Source organism: Mytilus californianus, unplaced genomic scaffold (genome assembly GCF_021869535.1).
Source record: "Mytilus californianus isolate M0D057914Y unplaced genomic scaffold, xbMytCali1.0.p SCAF_9, whole genome shotgun sequence".
NCBI classification, from domain to species: domain Eukaryota; kingdom Metazoa; phylum Mollusca; class Bivalvia; order Mytilida; family Mytilidae; genus Mytilus; species Mytilus californianus.
Genome location: NW_026262745.1, coordinates 94500476 through 94514303, shown reverse-complemented (window position 1 = coordinate 94514303; position 13828 = coordinate 94500476). Strand labels below are relative to the sequence as shown.

Sequence of the window (13828 nt, the reverse complement as noted above, 5' to 3'; positions counted from 1 at the left end):
AAAACATCCTTAGATTTTTCTATAGAAATGAAAAAAAGATTAAGTATGTATAATGGTTGACAAAAGGCTTCAGTATGTAATTCTAAAAAAAAAAAGTTTTTACCTGGCTCTGCCCCCTCAAAAAGATAGGCATGGTTAGTACATTTCCTCAGTTGCATCAGAATATTTAACAATCTCATCTTGTTGTTCTCACCACAACCATTTACAATATTAATATCTTTCAGTAAAATCTTGGTATACCTAAAATAATTATATAACAATATCAAAATACAATGTTTCAATACATACAATACAGGAAACTTTACATTAATAATAAGTTAGTACCAGTTTCTGTTTGCCAAAGTGTGACTTAGATTGGTATTAAAATAGAAATAAGTTATTTACAAATGTAATGAACATATAGGTACTTAATTGCACAAATAAAGTTTTAACTCCCATGTAAAATGCACATATGTCTAAAAGGTACGTTGTTGCACAAAGAATTATAATTTTCAACTACTATGTGGAATGCACATGTGTCTATGTCAACTTATATTTGTTCCGCCTAATAGAAAATCCCCTTGAAACTTTGTTACAAACAATGTCATATTTGTTCCTGTTAAAAAAAATATTCTATACACTTTATTCAGTAAGGAACAAATTCTGTAGTATTTGTTCCAGTGGAAATAATATTACAGAGTATTTCTTCCATTTAAATTTGGAATTTATATTATTAGGGAACTTTTATTTCATGACATCTAAAAGACATTTCAATACACAAAGAATTATTATTTTAAACTTCCATGCGGAATACAAATATGTTTAAAATAATGTTTGCTGCACAAAAAATTATTAGTAAAATGTGGAATGCAAGTATGTCTAAAATGGTACTTTGCTGCACAAAAAATTATCAATAACCCCACAAAACACCTACCACTCCCTCTGTAAGGCACTTAGACCAACATAAATGTAGGTTTCTTTCTTTGGTAACAATCCTTTCTCTACATCAGCTTTAATCCTTCTTAGCAGAAATGGTCTCAGTACCTAGATAAAAAAATAGATGACAAATTAGTGTTTAATGTCAAGTGGCAATTATTACATGCTGTAGAACCTAGTTAAAAATTAAAAACAAATTGATGATAGATAATTGTTAAATGTCCAGTGGCTAAAAGTACATGCATATCAGGACAAACACATGTTAATGTGCTATATGATCATGGCGTCGGTTTTGTACTAGACCCATCTGCTTGAGCAAGATTTTTAACTTACTACCAGTAGTTTACAAGGTACTTAGGTAGCAGACTGAAGAAAACATCATTATGACTCTGACCTAACCCGTCTTTTTTCCTTCTCCTAAATGCTGCTTGATAAATACCAATTTTTCAAGTCTATTGTAAGTCCATAAAATCCTGCACTCATGTTAAATAATCAAAATACCATGTGTGGTTCATTGTTGTTTTAGTTTGCATGTGTGTTAAGTTTTTTTTAAGAAGTCTGGTGTTTGTTGATATCGTCTGTATTGTCCAGAATTTTTATGATACCTGTTATTCTATATTATATAACTAATTTTGTGATACCTGTTATTCATTCTATGTGTTACAACAAATATTGCTAAAAACATATGAAACAGCAAAGATGAACAATATTTTATACTCTCATCAAAGGTTTCAAACCTACATCATGTAAATGTGTTAAACCTACATCATGTAAATGTGTTAAACCTACATCATGTAAACGTTTGACCAGTTCTCCATCACATAAGCATCCTTCTGAGCTGAACCAGGTGTCAAAATCCTGTAAACAAACTCATCATAGATAAAAGAGTACAACATTTCTTTGTATTGGAAAATCTATAATGTACAATTATAAAATGTCTTTAAAGATTTAAACAACAGATTCTAGTCTTTATCATATATGTTTAATAGATAATCCAACAGATTATGTTAAAGGGATGATTATTTTCAAAGCTGTATTGTTCATTATTGCTTTGTGTTTTTGAATTGTCTATTTATACCATTTTTTATAGAGGTAAATTTTATTGCATGTGCCTGTCCCAAGTTATTAAAAAATGTCTTTTCATAAATTTGGTTGTGATGACAAATCTTGAAAGTCTCTGTTTTATTAATACCTGTTTACACTCTCAAGTTATTCAAAGCTTGGAATATATTGTAGACACTGGTCCATTGTTGAAGAACACATTTTGACCAGTTGTCCTTAGTTTTTTTGTTTTTTTGGCATATGATCATAAAATTTCCATATTGAAGGGTCTAGATAGGATTTACCGAAGAGAATTATCTGCCAAATATTAAAAATAAAGAAAAATGTCCTAAAATGAAGAACAGAGAATAATAAGGTACAAAAATACATAGAATAGGGACTTATTGACAAATATATAAAGAATAGAGAGAAAAAATAAAAGAATAAAGAAATGAAAACTTCTTTCACCAATCTGGACAATCACAATAGACAATGTCATTATACTATAAATATAAGCGAGATCTTCTGAAGGTTAGATAAACTGTGAAACAATGTTTTTCAATTTAAATAAAAAAATATCTGATATCTTTAGGACTGTTCCATAAAAACATACATGGGACCCAGAGAAGGCACTTCCAAATCTCAACTATGAGTGGATGTCATTTATGTTATTACATAGTGGAAATGTAAGTAAAATTTTGATTTGCCTCTATAGGGGGTTACCCCATTTTTAAAGTGCCTTCCCTGGGTACCATGTATGTTTTAATGGAACAGACCTTACCTCTGATGAGTTGAATACATCAGGCAACAGGAAGTTCAGCAGGGACCATAACTCATGTAGATTATTCTGTAGTGGTGTCCCAGTCAGCAACAGTCTGTTGGTTGACTTAATGCTTCTGATAATCACAGAAACCTGGAACAGAAAATTAACCAACTTACTGGAATCAAGTTTTCTTAAGGCTGCTCCTGAATTTAAAATCCTTGATTTTCTAACTTTACAACTTTAAGCATAACTAAAACTCTGGCACAACTGAATTTCCAAGTAAAACTGTAATTCAAAGCACAACTAGAATATAAATGTAGAAATTGAAGTGCACTAGTACACCTATCAACTGTATATTTACTTATAAACTGTCAATGAACTTTTTTTGTGTGGATACTTTCAACAATATTTTTTTCGAGTTAAGTATGACAATATTTTTTTTCAGTTAAGTTAAGATTTTGTCCTACCTTCATGAATTTCAAACTTTGTAAGTGTATACAAAGAGTTGATCAAATTTTGACATATTTGCGAGGATTTGTATTCTCGAAAGACTAAAAAAAATAAATTACTCATGAAAATTAGTAGGTTAACAGTATACGTCCAGGGGGAGATAACTGTAGTTTTCCCCCAGACTGGTACTTACCAGTGTTTTCTCAGGGGGAGATAACTTAAGTTTTCCACAGACTGGTACTTACCAATGTTTTCTCATTTCTGATTTTATGAGCTTCGTCAACAACAAGATAACTCCATTAGACTCGCTTCAAGGCCCCTTTTTCTATTGTACAATTTTCATAGGGGGAGATAACTGCAGTTTTCCCCAGACTGGTACTTACCAGTGTTTTCTCATTTTTGATTTTATGTGCTTCGTCAACAACAAGATAACTCCATTGGACTCGCTTCAAGGCCCCTTGTTCTATTGTACATTTTTCTTAGGGAGGAGATAACTGTAGTTTTCCCCAGACTGGTACTTATCAGTGTTTTCGCATTTCTTATTTTATGAGCTTCGTCAACAACAAGATAACTCCATTGGACTCGCTTCAAGGCCCCTTTTTCTATTGTACATTTTTCATAGGGGGAGATAACTGAAGTTTTCCCCAGACGGGTACTTACCAGTGTTTTCTCATTTTTGATTTTATGAGCTTCGTCAACAACAAGATACCTCCAATGGACTCTCTTCAAGGACGCTTTTTCTATTACACATTTTTCATAGTTAGTTATACAGACGTCCCAAGATTTACCATCCTTAAACACATTCTTTATCCACTTTTTCTATTGTAAAGAAATAAAAATTTCAATCAACAATAATCTATCTAATCTGTGTACCGTAAGGTAGTTCTTTTTTTTAACAGAGATTAAATTTTGCATTTCAAAGTCCAAATTTGTTTGTGAGGCTTTTATTGTTTTTATGTTTTTGTTGTTCCCAACTTTTACCTTCTTTTAAGATTAAATTTATGCAAGGAAAGATTTTCTTAATTGTATTATCAGAAAGGTATTCAGTAAACTACCAAAGTTTATAAAAATCAAATTTACAATAACATTACAGAAGATTTGTTTTGGTATATTCTAAATTGGACAATTAGCAACAAAAAAAATTCATACATTAGCAGAGAAATAAGATTCATACAAGTATAGTTTGCATTTACTATAATTTCTAATGGGCTAATCCTTGCAATTCTCATTTCAAAGAATATAATCTTTAATTAAAATTTCCTTAAGCACAAAAAGTACCCTTTCGTGACCCTTTTTCCTTAGAACAGACATCAGAATTAAACCTACCCTCTCATCAATATTTCCCCTCAAAACAACCACTCTGAAATCTGGACACCAGCGGTTGAATTCTGCCACCCAGTTGTCCACCGTAGACAGAGGCACAACAATAAGGTGTGGTCCAGATATGTTTTTGTAGTGCTTCAGGTATCCCAACAAGGCAATGGTCTGTATTGTTTTACCAAGACCCTGAAAAAGAAATTTTAAAATAAGTCCAATCATTTATTAAAAATATATACCTGATGTTTGCTGATCTTTTTCCTTATTTTTTAACAACAAAGATATTTCTAGGTATTGTATTGAAAATAGCATTGTATTTTTCTAAAAATTTTGACACAATTACATTTTTTATAGTATTATAAAATGCACCACTTCTCATATATTTTACAGGAAGAATTACGTTTATTCTGATTCTTCAAAAATAATAGGATTTGTCACCATGAAAAAAAACGTTTACATATAATGAGTACTTTCACTGGACCAAATGTCTGATAGAATTGTGTAAATTTTCATGTTTATGATTATCTATTGTTTAGCGAAATTTTGTTTAGAAAAGGAAATAATAATTGACCAATGAAACGAGGCAAATAAAAATAAATAATAATATGTGTTTGGGGTTTTCCAACTGACCCTTTATTTTCCCCACCAACTCTTAATTTTTCAATCATGATAAAAAAAAATTTAATTTTGTAGTGGAGGTGTCCCGATTGCAGAGGATTATTTCGTAGAAGAGCTAGCTCTCTAATTTGGAGGGGATATGTTCACACTTACATAGAAATAAACAATATGGATGTCGCCATGCTGACGGCCCCCACCACAAGCTTAATAATTGCTTTAAAATTATCATATGAATTACAAAAACATTTTAAAATGTACAGAAAACAGAAGAATGTTCATGGAAGTGTTTTCGAAGATGACCACAGGGTTTTCGGCCTTAAAATAATGTGCACCGCTGGCAATGAAAAATATGAGGTATAACCAAATTTAACAGTGGGGAAGTTAGCACAAAATATACAAGCATTAAGTGCTCTTCTGAAGCAACGGATGCAGCTAGACTCACTCAAATGGTGGATGCTGCTGCTACTGCTGCAACGAAGAAGGTGGTTAATGCCTTCTAATACTTATGGCAAGTGGGAGAGGCTATGTAAATGACAAGGTACAGTAAATAAACCAGTGCAACATTCTCATAGTTAGGCAAGTTTCTGCTAGCTTTTAAGGGGAACTGGAAAACCACAACTGCAACATTTAGAATGTCTATTTGTTGATATATTTGTAGGACATTCAGGCAGAATCTTGAAAGCTGGATTATATAAGCTTTACATTAAATTAATATTTTAATGATGAATGAACATGAAGTCAAGGTGAGATAAATCCTATCAGACAAACATGTAGGCCGTACAATCATTCCATACACCAAATATAGTTGACCTATTGCTTATAGTATTAGAAAAACAGACCAAAACACAAAAACTTAACATTGACCAATGAACCATGAAAATGAGGTCAAGGACAAATGACACCTGCCAGTCAGACATGTACACCTTACAATCATTCCATACACCAAATATAGTTGACCTATTGCTTATAGTATTAGAAAAACAGACCAAAACACAAAAACTTAACATTGACCAATGAACCATGAAAATACTGTGGATTCATTTATTTTCGTGGGTATCAATTTTCGTGGATTGCTGTTAACTTACATATTCGTGGATATTTGATTTCGTGGTTTTGCCAATCTCTGTAATCAAAGCCTATTGAAAATATGATATTCGTTGAACATTTGAATTCGTGGTTGACCTGTACCCACAAAACCCACGAAAATTGATATCCAACGAATAATAATGAATCCACAGTAGGTCAAGGACAAATGACACCTGCCAGACAGACATGTTCACCTTACAATCATTCCATACACCAAATATAGTTGACCAATGGCTTATAGTATTAGAAAAACAGACCAAAACACAAAAACTTAACATTGACCAATGAACCGTGAAAATGAGGTCAAGGTCAGATGAAACCTGCCAGACTGACATATATATATATATGCATGTATCCCTTATAATCATTCCATACACCACATATAGCTGACCTACTGCTTGTAGTATCTGAGAAACGGACCTAATCACGTAACTTTAACCTTGATCACTGATCCATGAAATGAGGCTGAGGTCAGGTGAACCCTGTCTGATGGACATGTAGACGTTGCAAGGAACCCATATACCAAATATAGTTATCCTATTACTCATAATAAGTGAGAAATTTACATAACAAAAAAACTAAACTTTTTTTTCAAGCAGTCGCTGAACCATGAAAATAAGGTCAAGGACATTGGACATATGACAGACGGAAAGTTCGTAACATAAGGTATCTGCATACAAAGTATGAAGCATCCAGGTCTTCTACCTTCTGAAATATAAAGCTTTATACAAATAGTTTACGCCGCCTTCGCCGCCGGATAGTAATACCTATGTCTCACTTTCTGCGACTTTCGTCGCAGGCGAGACAAAAACCATTTGCCTGACAAACAATATTATTATTTGCAGTGTTTTGTGATAACTTCTGTCAGACATTTGATTATATGGTGTACATTTTAGGTGCATTTTGTTTTCTTCAATTCTTACCATTTCATCTGCAAGAATACCATTTATACCATGTGTATACAGTGATATCAACCAGTTGAGGCCCCGTACCTGGTAGTCTCTCATTTTTCCCACCTGAATATCTGAAATAAATTTAAAAAGAATGTACCGATTATCAGGACTAATTTCTATTGATATTGTAAAAGTCAGCTGCAAGTCAGTGTATCAATTTTTTTTGGTTCTGGTAAGAACCAGCTTAAAAAGCTTCATATTGTGTCAAGCAGCTTATATTTCATAATTTTATATGCATACTGTAAATTCAGAAATTATTGTGAGTGTTTTATTAATGCGAATAATGCGACTGGGTTAGCATGCATATATATGGCAATAGTAAGACCTCGCATTCTGATATCTGATACATATAACTGTATGCAGAATTTTCTGAAATCGCAATAATAAATCTTGCACTTTTGTCAATTCTTCAAACATTGCAATAATAAGTGCACACATTAATTTCTGAATTTACAGTATAGAATATATATCTATTTTTAGAAAAACCTGGAAATTAATTTATCATTTTGCATTTTATAAGCTTTGGTTACACATTATTGATGTCAGTCATGTGTCCATTTCAAAGTTGTTACTTTTACGTTTGACATCAAGAATATTTAATTTCAAAAAGAGCCCAGCATGGTGAAGCAGGTCCAATGAAATCAACCTGTTCAGACCTTATGATATCATTAAGATCAACCTTTTTTTCAAAGTTTTTTGGTCCCTCTAAAATCAATGTCTAAAAACTGAAGAAAGATATTGGTTTGATCCCTCATCCTAAGCTGTTTGAACAGGTCATTAAACTTCTTTCAAAGCTATACAATACATTCATAAATTCTACATTATATCAAAGCTCAAGACTTCTAGGGGTAATAGAAGGCTTTGAAAACAAGGGACTCTTTACCTGATATCTGGATTAAACAAGAATGTGTCTATAGTACACGGATGCCCCTCTCGCACTATCATTTTCTATGTTCAGTGGACCGTGAAATTGGGGTCAAAACTCTAATTTGGCATTAAAATTAGAAAGATCATATCATAGGGAACATGTGTACTAAGTTTCAAGTTGATTGGACTTCAAACTTCATCAAAAACTACCTTGACCAAAAACTTTAACCTGAAGCGGGACAGACGGACAGACCGAAAAACATAATGCCCCTCTATTATCGTAGGTGGGGCACAAAAAAAAAAGAGGCAGAAGATACCAAGGTGACTTTCAAAACTCACAAGTCAAGATAAACTGTGTGGTGACCTATAGATATTAGCATCTACGCAATTTGGTCTCTGGTGGATAGTTGTTTCATTGGCAATCATATCACATATCATTATTTTATATTGACAATGTCATGCAAAAAGGAATCGACTAAACATACTAAACGACAAGCAGTTCACAAACACCACATAGAAAACTGAAGACTGAGCAATTAACCCTCCCAAAAACTATGAGTGATGTTAGGGGCTCCAGAATAGTAAGCAGATACTGCTACCCTAGTGACACCCGTTGTGGTACACATGGCAACTATAAGTAACTGTATACAAGTAACCTAGTAATTAGGTGTTCATACATGTACATGTGAGAAGAAAAAAAAACGAAACTGTTGCTTTTAAATACAGCCTAAAATTTCAATTCCTTCTAGCACTGATAACAACCTTTTATATCTATAAATATAAGATGTGTTATGATTGCAAATAAGACAACTCTCCACCAGAGACTAAATGATGCAGAAGGTCAACCTTGTGAGACCCTCGTGGGTAGTCAAGGTTGTTAAACACCCCAGTAGCCATGCAGTGTACTTACAAGATGGAGACTTATCGAAGATTTCAACATCTTTTTCTGCTTTACAGTCATCTAACAGAATCTTATCTTCATCTTTCTCTTTCAACCTATGTCTTGAAAAAAGTTTGTCTTCATTAGCAATTTCAATGTACAGTGTTTTAATGAATGAAACAATCACTTATCAGGATAAAATGCACAGAGATTAAAAATTAAACAATTATTTTTCTGTTTACAGTTCATGGAGTACAGACTTACGTTGGGCATTGCACACAACACCAAAAAAAAAAAACAGACATTTATTTTGCAGGTACTCTTTTTCTTATGTCAATGAACCATTGTTGACACAAGTCTAAATATAACATGTTGTTTTGATTGATTAATATTCAAATTCAACAAGATGTAAGTCAAACTTACTATATTTAAAACTACTACTAGACCTACAGTTTTCACTTTATTTGAAATCCTTTTTCCATCCATATAAAGTCAAACTTTGATAAGTTTCAGAGACCTGACTTAAACATGTTAACTAATGCTACTTTAACAACAGGATTCAGCAGTAGAGGTAATGTTTTCAACAGATGTACTACTTTTCTACTTATGTCACAATTGTGTACTGTTTTGTTTCTCACAATAGCTGCAAAGTTTAACTATTAGATATACAAGCAATTGCCCTTCCTCTGCAGGTGTTAGTATAATGGAAATCTCTTATCTATAGCAGTAAAATTGCATGGAAATCTCTTAGTTATGGCAGTAAAATTGTTAAAGGGGTAAAATTGGAAAAAATAAAAGAAAATTAGGAAGGGACATGTAGCAAGCTTAAGTCTATACTAGAAATAAAAGCAATTGTTGCAAGTTACATGCAAATGCAATAAACAATACATTATAATAACATCATATGGTTTATACATTGTCTATGTGAATTTTTTTTTTTTACCTCCCAACTTTGCCCTTTGACCTTCTTCCTTTAGAAGTTGAGGTTCCCTGTTCATCCTCCTCTTTGGCACCAGTCTGTATGAAATGTGAGAATAACTCAGTTTGTTTCAGAAGATAATCAAACCTTTTCCTTTTGTTGGCTTCCTAACAAAATAACAAGCAAAAAATAAGCAAGCTATATTTTTAATGTTAGTGGTATCATTTTAGGTCACATAGAATGTGGTGTCTAAGTGCACTCAAGGTCTAGGATAAGTTGTAAAGAAGTAATTATAGATCTAAAAAGGAAAATATGCTAATGGTTTTTGCTCATTGTTGAAGGCTGTACGGTTAACTTTTACATCATTTGGTCTCTGGTGGAGAGTTGTCTCATTTGCAAACATACCACATCTACTTATTTTTAGAAACTCGACAGTAGATTCATTAAAATCTGGAACTAAGAAAAAAAAATTTATTGAGAAATCTTTACAGGATGACCAGATATTGAAATAGCTTTTGGCGTTAATGACCATAGAATGAAGAATGTTAGGAAAAACATGTGAACAATTACGGTGCATAAAAATTATGAGAAATATTATGTAAACAATTACACATTGAACACTCAAATAGAAAAGTGGGATTTTAATAATACTTTACCTTCTTGTTGTAACTTAAAATCCACAAACTTAGTATTGTCCAGTTTAAAATTTTACGTAAAATTCTTGATACAAACTTACTCAAAATACTGCAAATTACATGTTTATCAAGGCTTGGAGTTACACATGAACATTTTGTGAATGATATATATAACAGTAGAATAATTCCAGTGTAAAACAATCACTTATCATAATGCACAAAACTTTTCTCTAGCATGATGAGTGTTCTCTCCTTAAAAAGACCGCAGCAGATGCAATGTTTGTTTGACTAAGGGTGAACTATCATTGAAATTTAGTTGTCCCTTATCATTTTTGGAATTTGGTTTTGATTACTGATCTTTGACAAAATTTTGCTGCATTAATTATAAGGATGTACTTAGGTGAAATTAAAAAAAATCTAGAATTTAAAATTGATACTATAAATCAGAAGAGCATTAGTTAAGGAACAAAATAAGCTAAAAATATTGATAGGTTATGGAGCTCCTTTTCGAGATATTTGATTTTTAAAAAATGGCGGGAAAAGGCTGACTCGACTTTTAACTTATATTTGCATTGATATTATTTGGATCTCAAATCGAAAGAAAAGAAATCTAGAATCTGCTTAAATTTTGGTAAATGACCTTTTATGATCTATTGAAGTCTTATATGAAAAGAAAAATGGGTGTTATGGGGCAAAATATTTTACCCTGTATTGAAGGAAAAACAAGTAAAACTGTGAGCGTAGCTCACTGATGATACCCCCGCCGAAATATTTCGATTAACAGGAAGTTGTTGAGTGATGAATCTGAAAACCCATCACACGGTATAGCTGACTTATATAAACCCTGAAACCAAATTTCAGAAATCCTTGTCAAGTAGTTCCTGAGAAAAATGTGACAAAAATTTTCAACTTGGCTATCATGTGTAAGATAATACAAGTGTTCGGTAAACAGGAAGTTGTTGAGTGATGAATCTGAAAACGCATCACACGGTGTAACTTACTTATATAAACCCTTAAACCAAATTTCAGAAATCCTTGTCAAGTAGTTCCTGAGAAAAATGCGACGAAAATATTCATGGGACGGATGGACTGACGGAAAGACAGACAGAGGTAAAACAGTATACCCCCACTTTTTAAAGCGGGGGTATAAAAACAAGGAGTCCGAACATCTGACACACATGTTGACCTCTACATGTATTTCATGTTGTTGAGGTGCTATTTCATTGACATATATACCCCACGTCTCTTTTTATAATTACTTGAATAGGCCATTTTTTCAAGAAAATGCCAAATTGTTAAAAATAAATCGTAAAATGTACATTTCCTTAAAATCATATGTTAACAAAAAAACAATCATTTTATGATTAAATCAACTGTTAACACAGAGATATGTCTTGCCTTTTTGTTATTTTAACAGTAAAATGCAAATGTTGATATTAAAATAGCAATACCATGAAAATAGCAATACCATGAATACTTTAACATGTAAGTTATGCAAATATTCAGTCAATGAACCATGACTGAAAGTAAAGGGCCAAACAATCTCCATGGAAATGAGATGTGCCAATGCTAATACAACCGCATACCAAATATTGACCTAACACTAGTGGTTCCCCATAAACTGACCTAATCACAAACTAATACATGTGAAACTAAGCAAAATTGTCTTAGCCAATAGACCATGACAGAAGGGACGGGGTCAAATAATCTCCATGGTAATAAGATGTGCCAATGTTAATACAATTGCATACCAAATATCATTGACCTACCACCAGTGGTTCCCCATAAACTGACCTAATCACAAACTAATACATTGTTAATGCTGTCGCCAACACTCACCGTCACAGACTCAAGAAACAGCATACCTATGTCTTCCTTTTTGACTCCGTCAACATGGTCAAGGTAAGACAAAAACTGATCATTATTATTGATTGTACAGGTCAACAATTATTTTCAGATATTTTCAGGTAAATAATCATAGATTGATAAACAATTACAATTTTATCTTCATAATCTCCTTTATCTTCTACTTTCTTTCTCTTTTTTGGTGGATCTTCCTCTCCAGACATGTTGCAAGAGCTGACCAGTACTGTGTCAAATCTACAGATAAAAAAACAGGAGCATTTAAAATAATTTAAAATTTTGCACACAGTCGACGTCTTCATGATTAACCCTCAAGTTTAGGCCAGTAAAATTATCTTGAAAAGAGTATTAATAAGGCATATAAGATTCATGAAACTTTGTGAAAGACTGATTTTCAGGCTTGATAGTTAAATGATGAATTTGGCTATCTTTTTTGGGTCCCTTTTAGTCATATACATGTATCTCCTAAAGTTTCTACCTATTTATACATTACTGGCTTTCAAATGTTATGGTTAGAGCATTCCTGATGAAGGTTTATCCAGAAAAGGGCTTGGACGCACACAATTTATAAAATATTATTTTCATTTAAACTTTTTTGTGAACTGTGACATCAAAGTAAATTAATTTACCATTTCAGTGGTCATCTACTTTCAGTGAATATTGTTAGTTAGAACAATGTACATGATGAAATCTATTCCTAAATGTATGTTGGTTTTCTTGTGTCACTTCGTTGCTGTTACATGTACATTTATAAACAAAATCACTAGTTTTAAGTCCATCATCTCATTGATCAATGTTAATTCAAAGGACTGAACATACTGAATGATGACAGAAAAATTACAGAGCATATATTTTTATAGTGTTAAAAAAAATGTTTTTGAATCAACATTTTATACCTCAAATGGCACATATTTATGAAAATGCAGCAAATTATCCAAAAGATGATTAGTCCTAAATTGATTTTCTGAGAAGATACAAGCCTAAGTTTTTTATGTTGTGTTTTGTTTTTAAACTTTTTTCGTTTTTTGCCATGTCATTGTCAGTTTGTTTTTGGCTTATGAGTTTGACTCTCCCTTTGGTATCTTCCGCTTCTCTTATATACTGATCAAAACATTTGCTACAAGATTAGGTTTTTCAATTAGACTCTTACACTGTTGACAATATTGAAAGTACATTAGTTCATAGCAGGAAAATGCTCCTCCGATTACCACATTCTTATATCATGTACATTGTGTTTCATTTGCATTGATTTGTCCTGTTTGTGTATAATTTATCAAATCTTAAGAATGGGACCTCTTATAATACTGCAGAATGGAAGTGGAACATCATAAATATTGTCTCACTGTGATATAAAATACTAGATTATAATAAATATGCATTTAATATTGAATTGCAGAAACTATAAATCCTAGGATAAATATCCAAACTTAATTAATTAGCATTTACGATTAAATTAAATCTAGAAAATCAAAAGATAAATATAAATGTTGTAAAAAGTCACATATGTTATACACTGGTAGA

General features: G+C 32.3%; 1 protein-coding gene across 3 annotated transcripts in view; it reads right to left on the bottom strand.

Annotated features, from left to right (window-relative positions):
• LOC127716379 (SWI/SNF-related matrix-associated actin-dependent regulator of chromatin subfamily A member 5-like) overlaps positions 1–13828 on the bottom strand; it is a 64569-nt gene that overhangs the window by 37829 nt on the left and 12912 nt on the right. For all 3 annotated transcript variants that reach the window (XM_052222561.1, XM_052222562.1, XM_052222563.1), the window contains exons 2-11: positions 12442–12544; positions 9834–9976; positions 8921–9012; positions 7114–7214; positions 4496–4675; positions 3830–3988; positions 2738–2869; positions 1705–1773; positions 914–1023; positions 104–240 (exon numbers count right to left, since the gene is read on the bottom strand). In XM_052222561.1, the coding sequence (XP_052078521.1) occupies positions 104–240; positions 914–1023; positions 1705–1773; positions 2738–2869; positions 3830–3988; positions 4496–4675; positions 7114–7214; positions 8921–9012; positions 9834–9976; positions 12442–12513 (1195 nt within the window). In that variant the 5' untranslated portion in view covers positions 12514–12544. The remainder of the gene's footprint in view (positions 1–103; positions 241–913; positions 1024–1704; positions 1774–2737; positions 2870–3829; positions 3989–4495; positions 4676–7113; positions 7215–8920; positions 9013–9833; positions 9977–12441; positions 12545–13828) is intronic.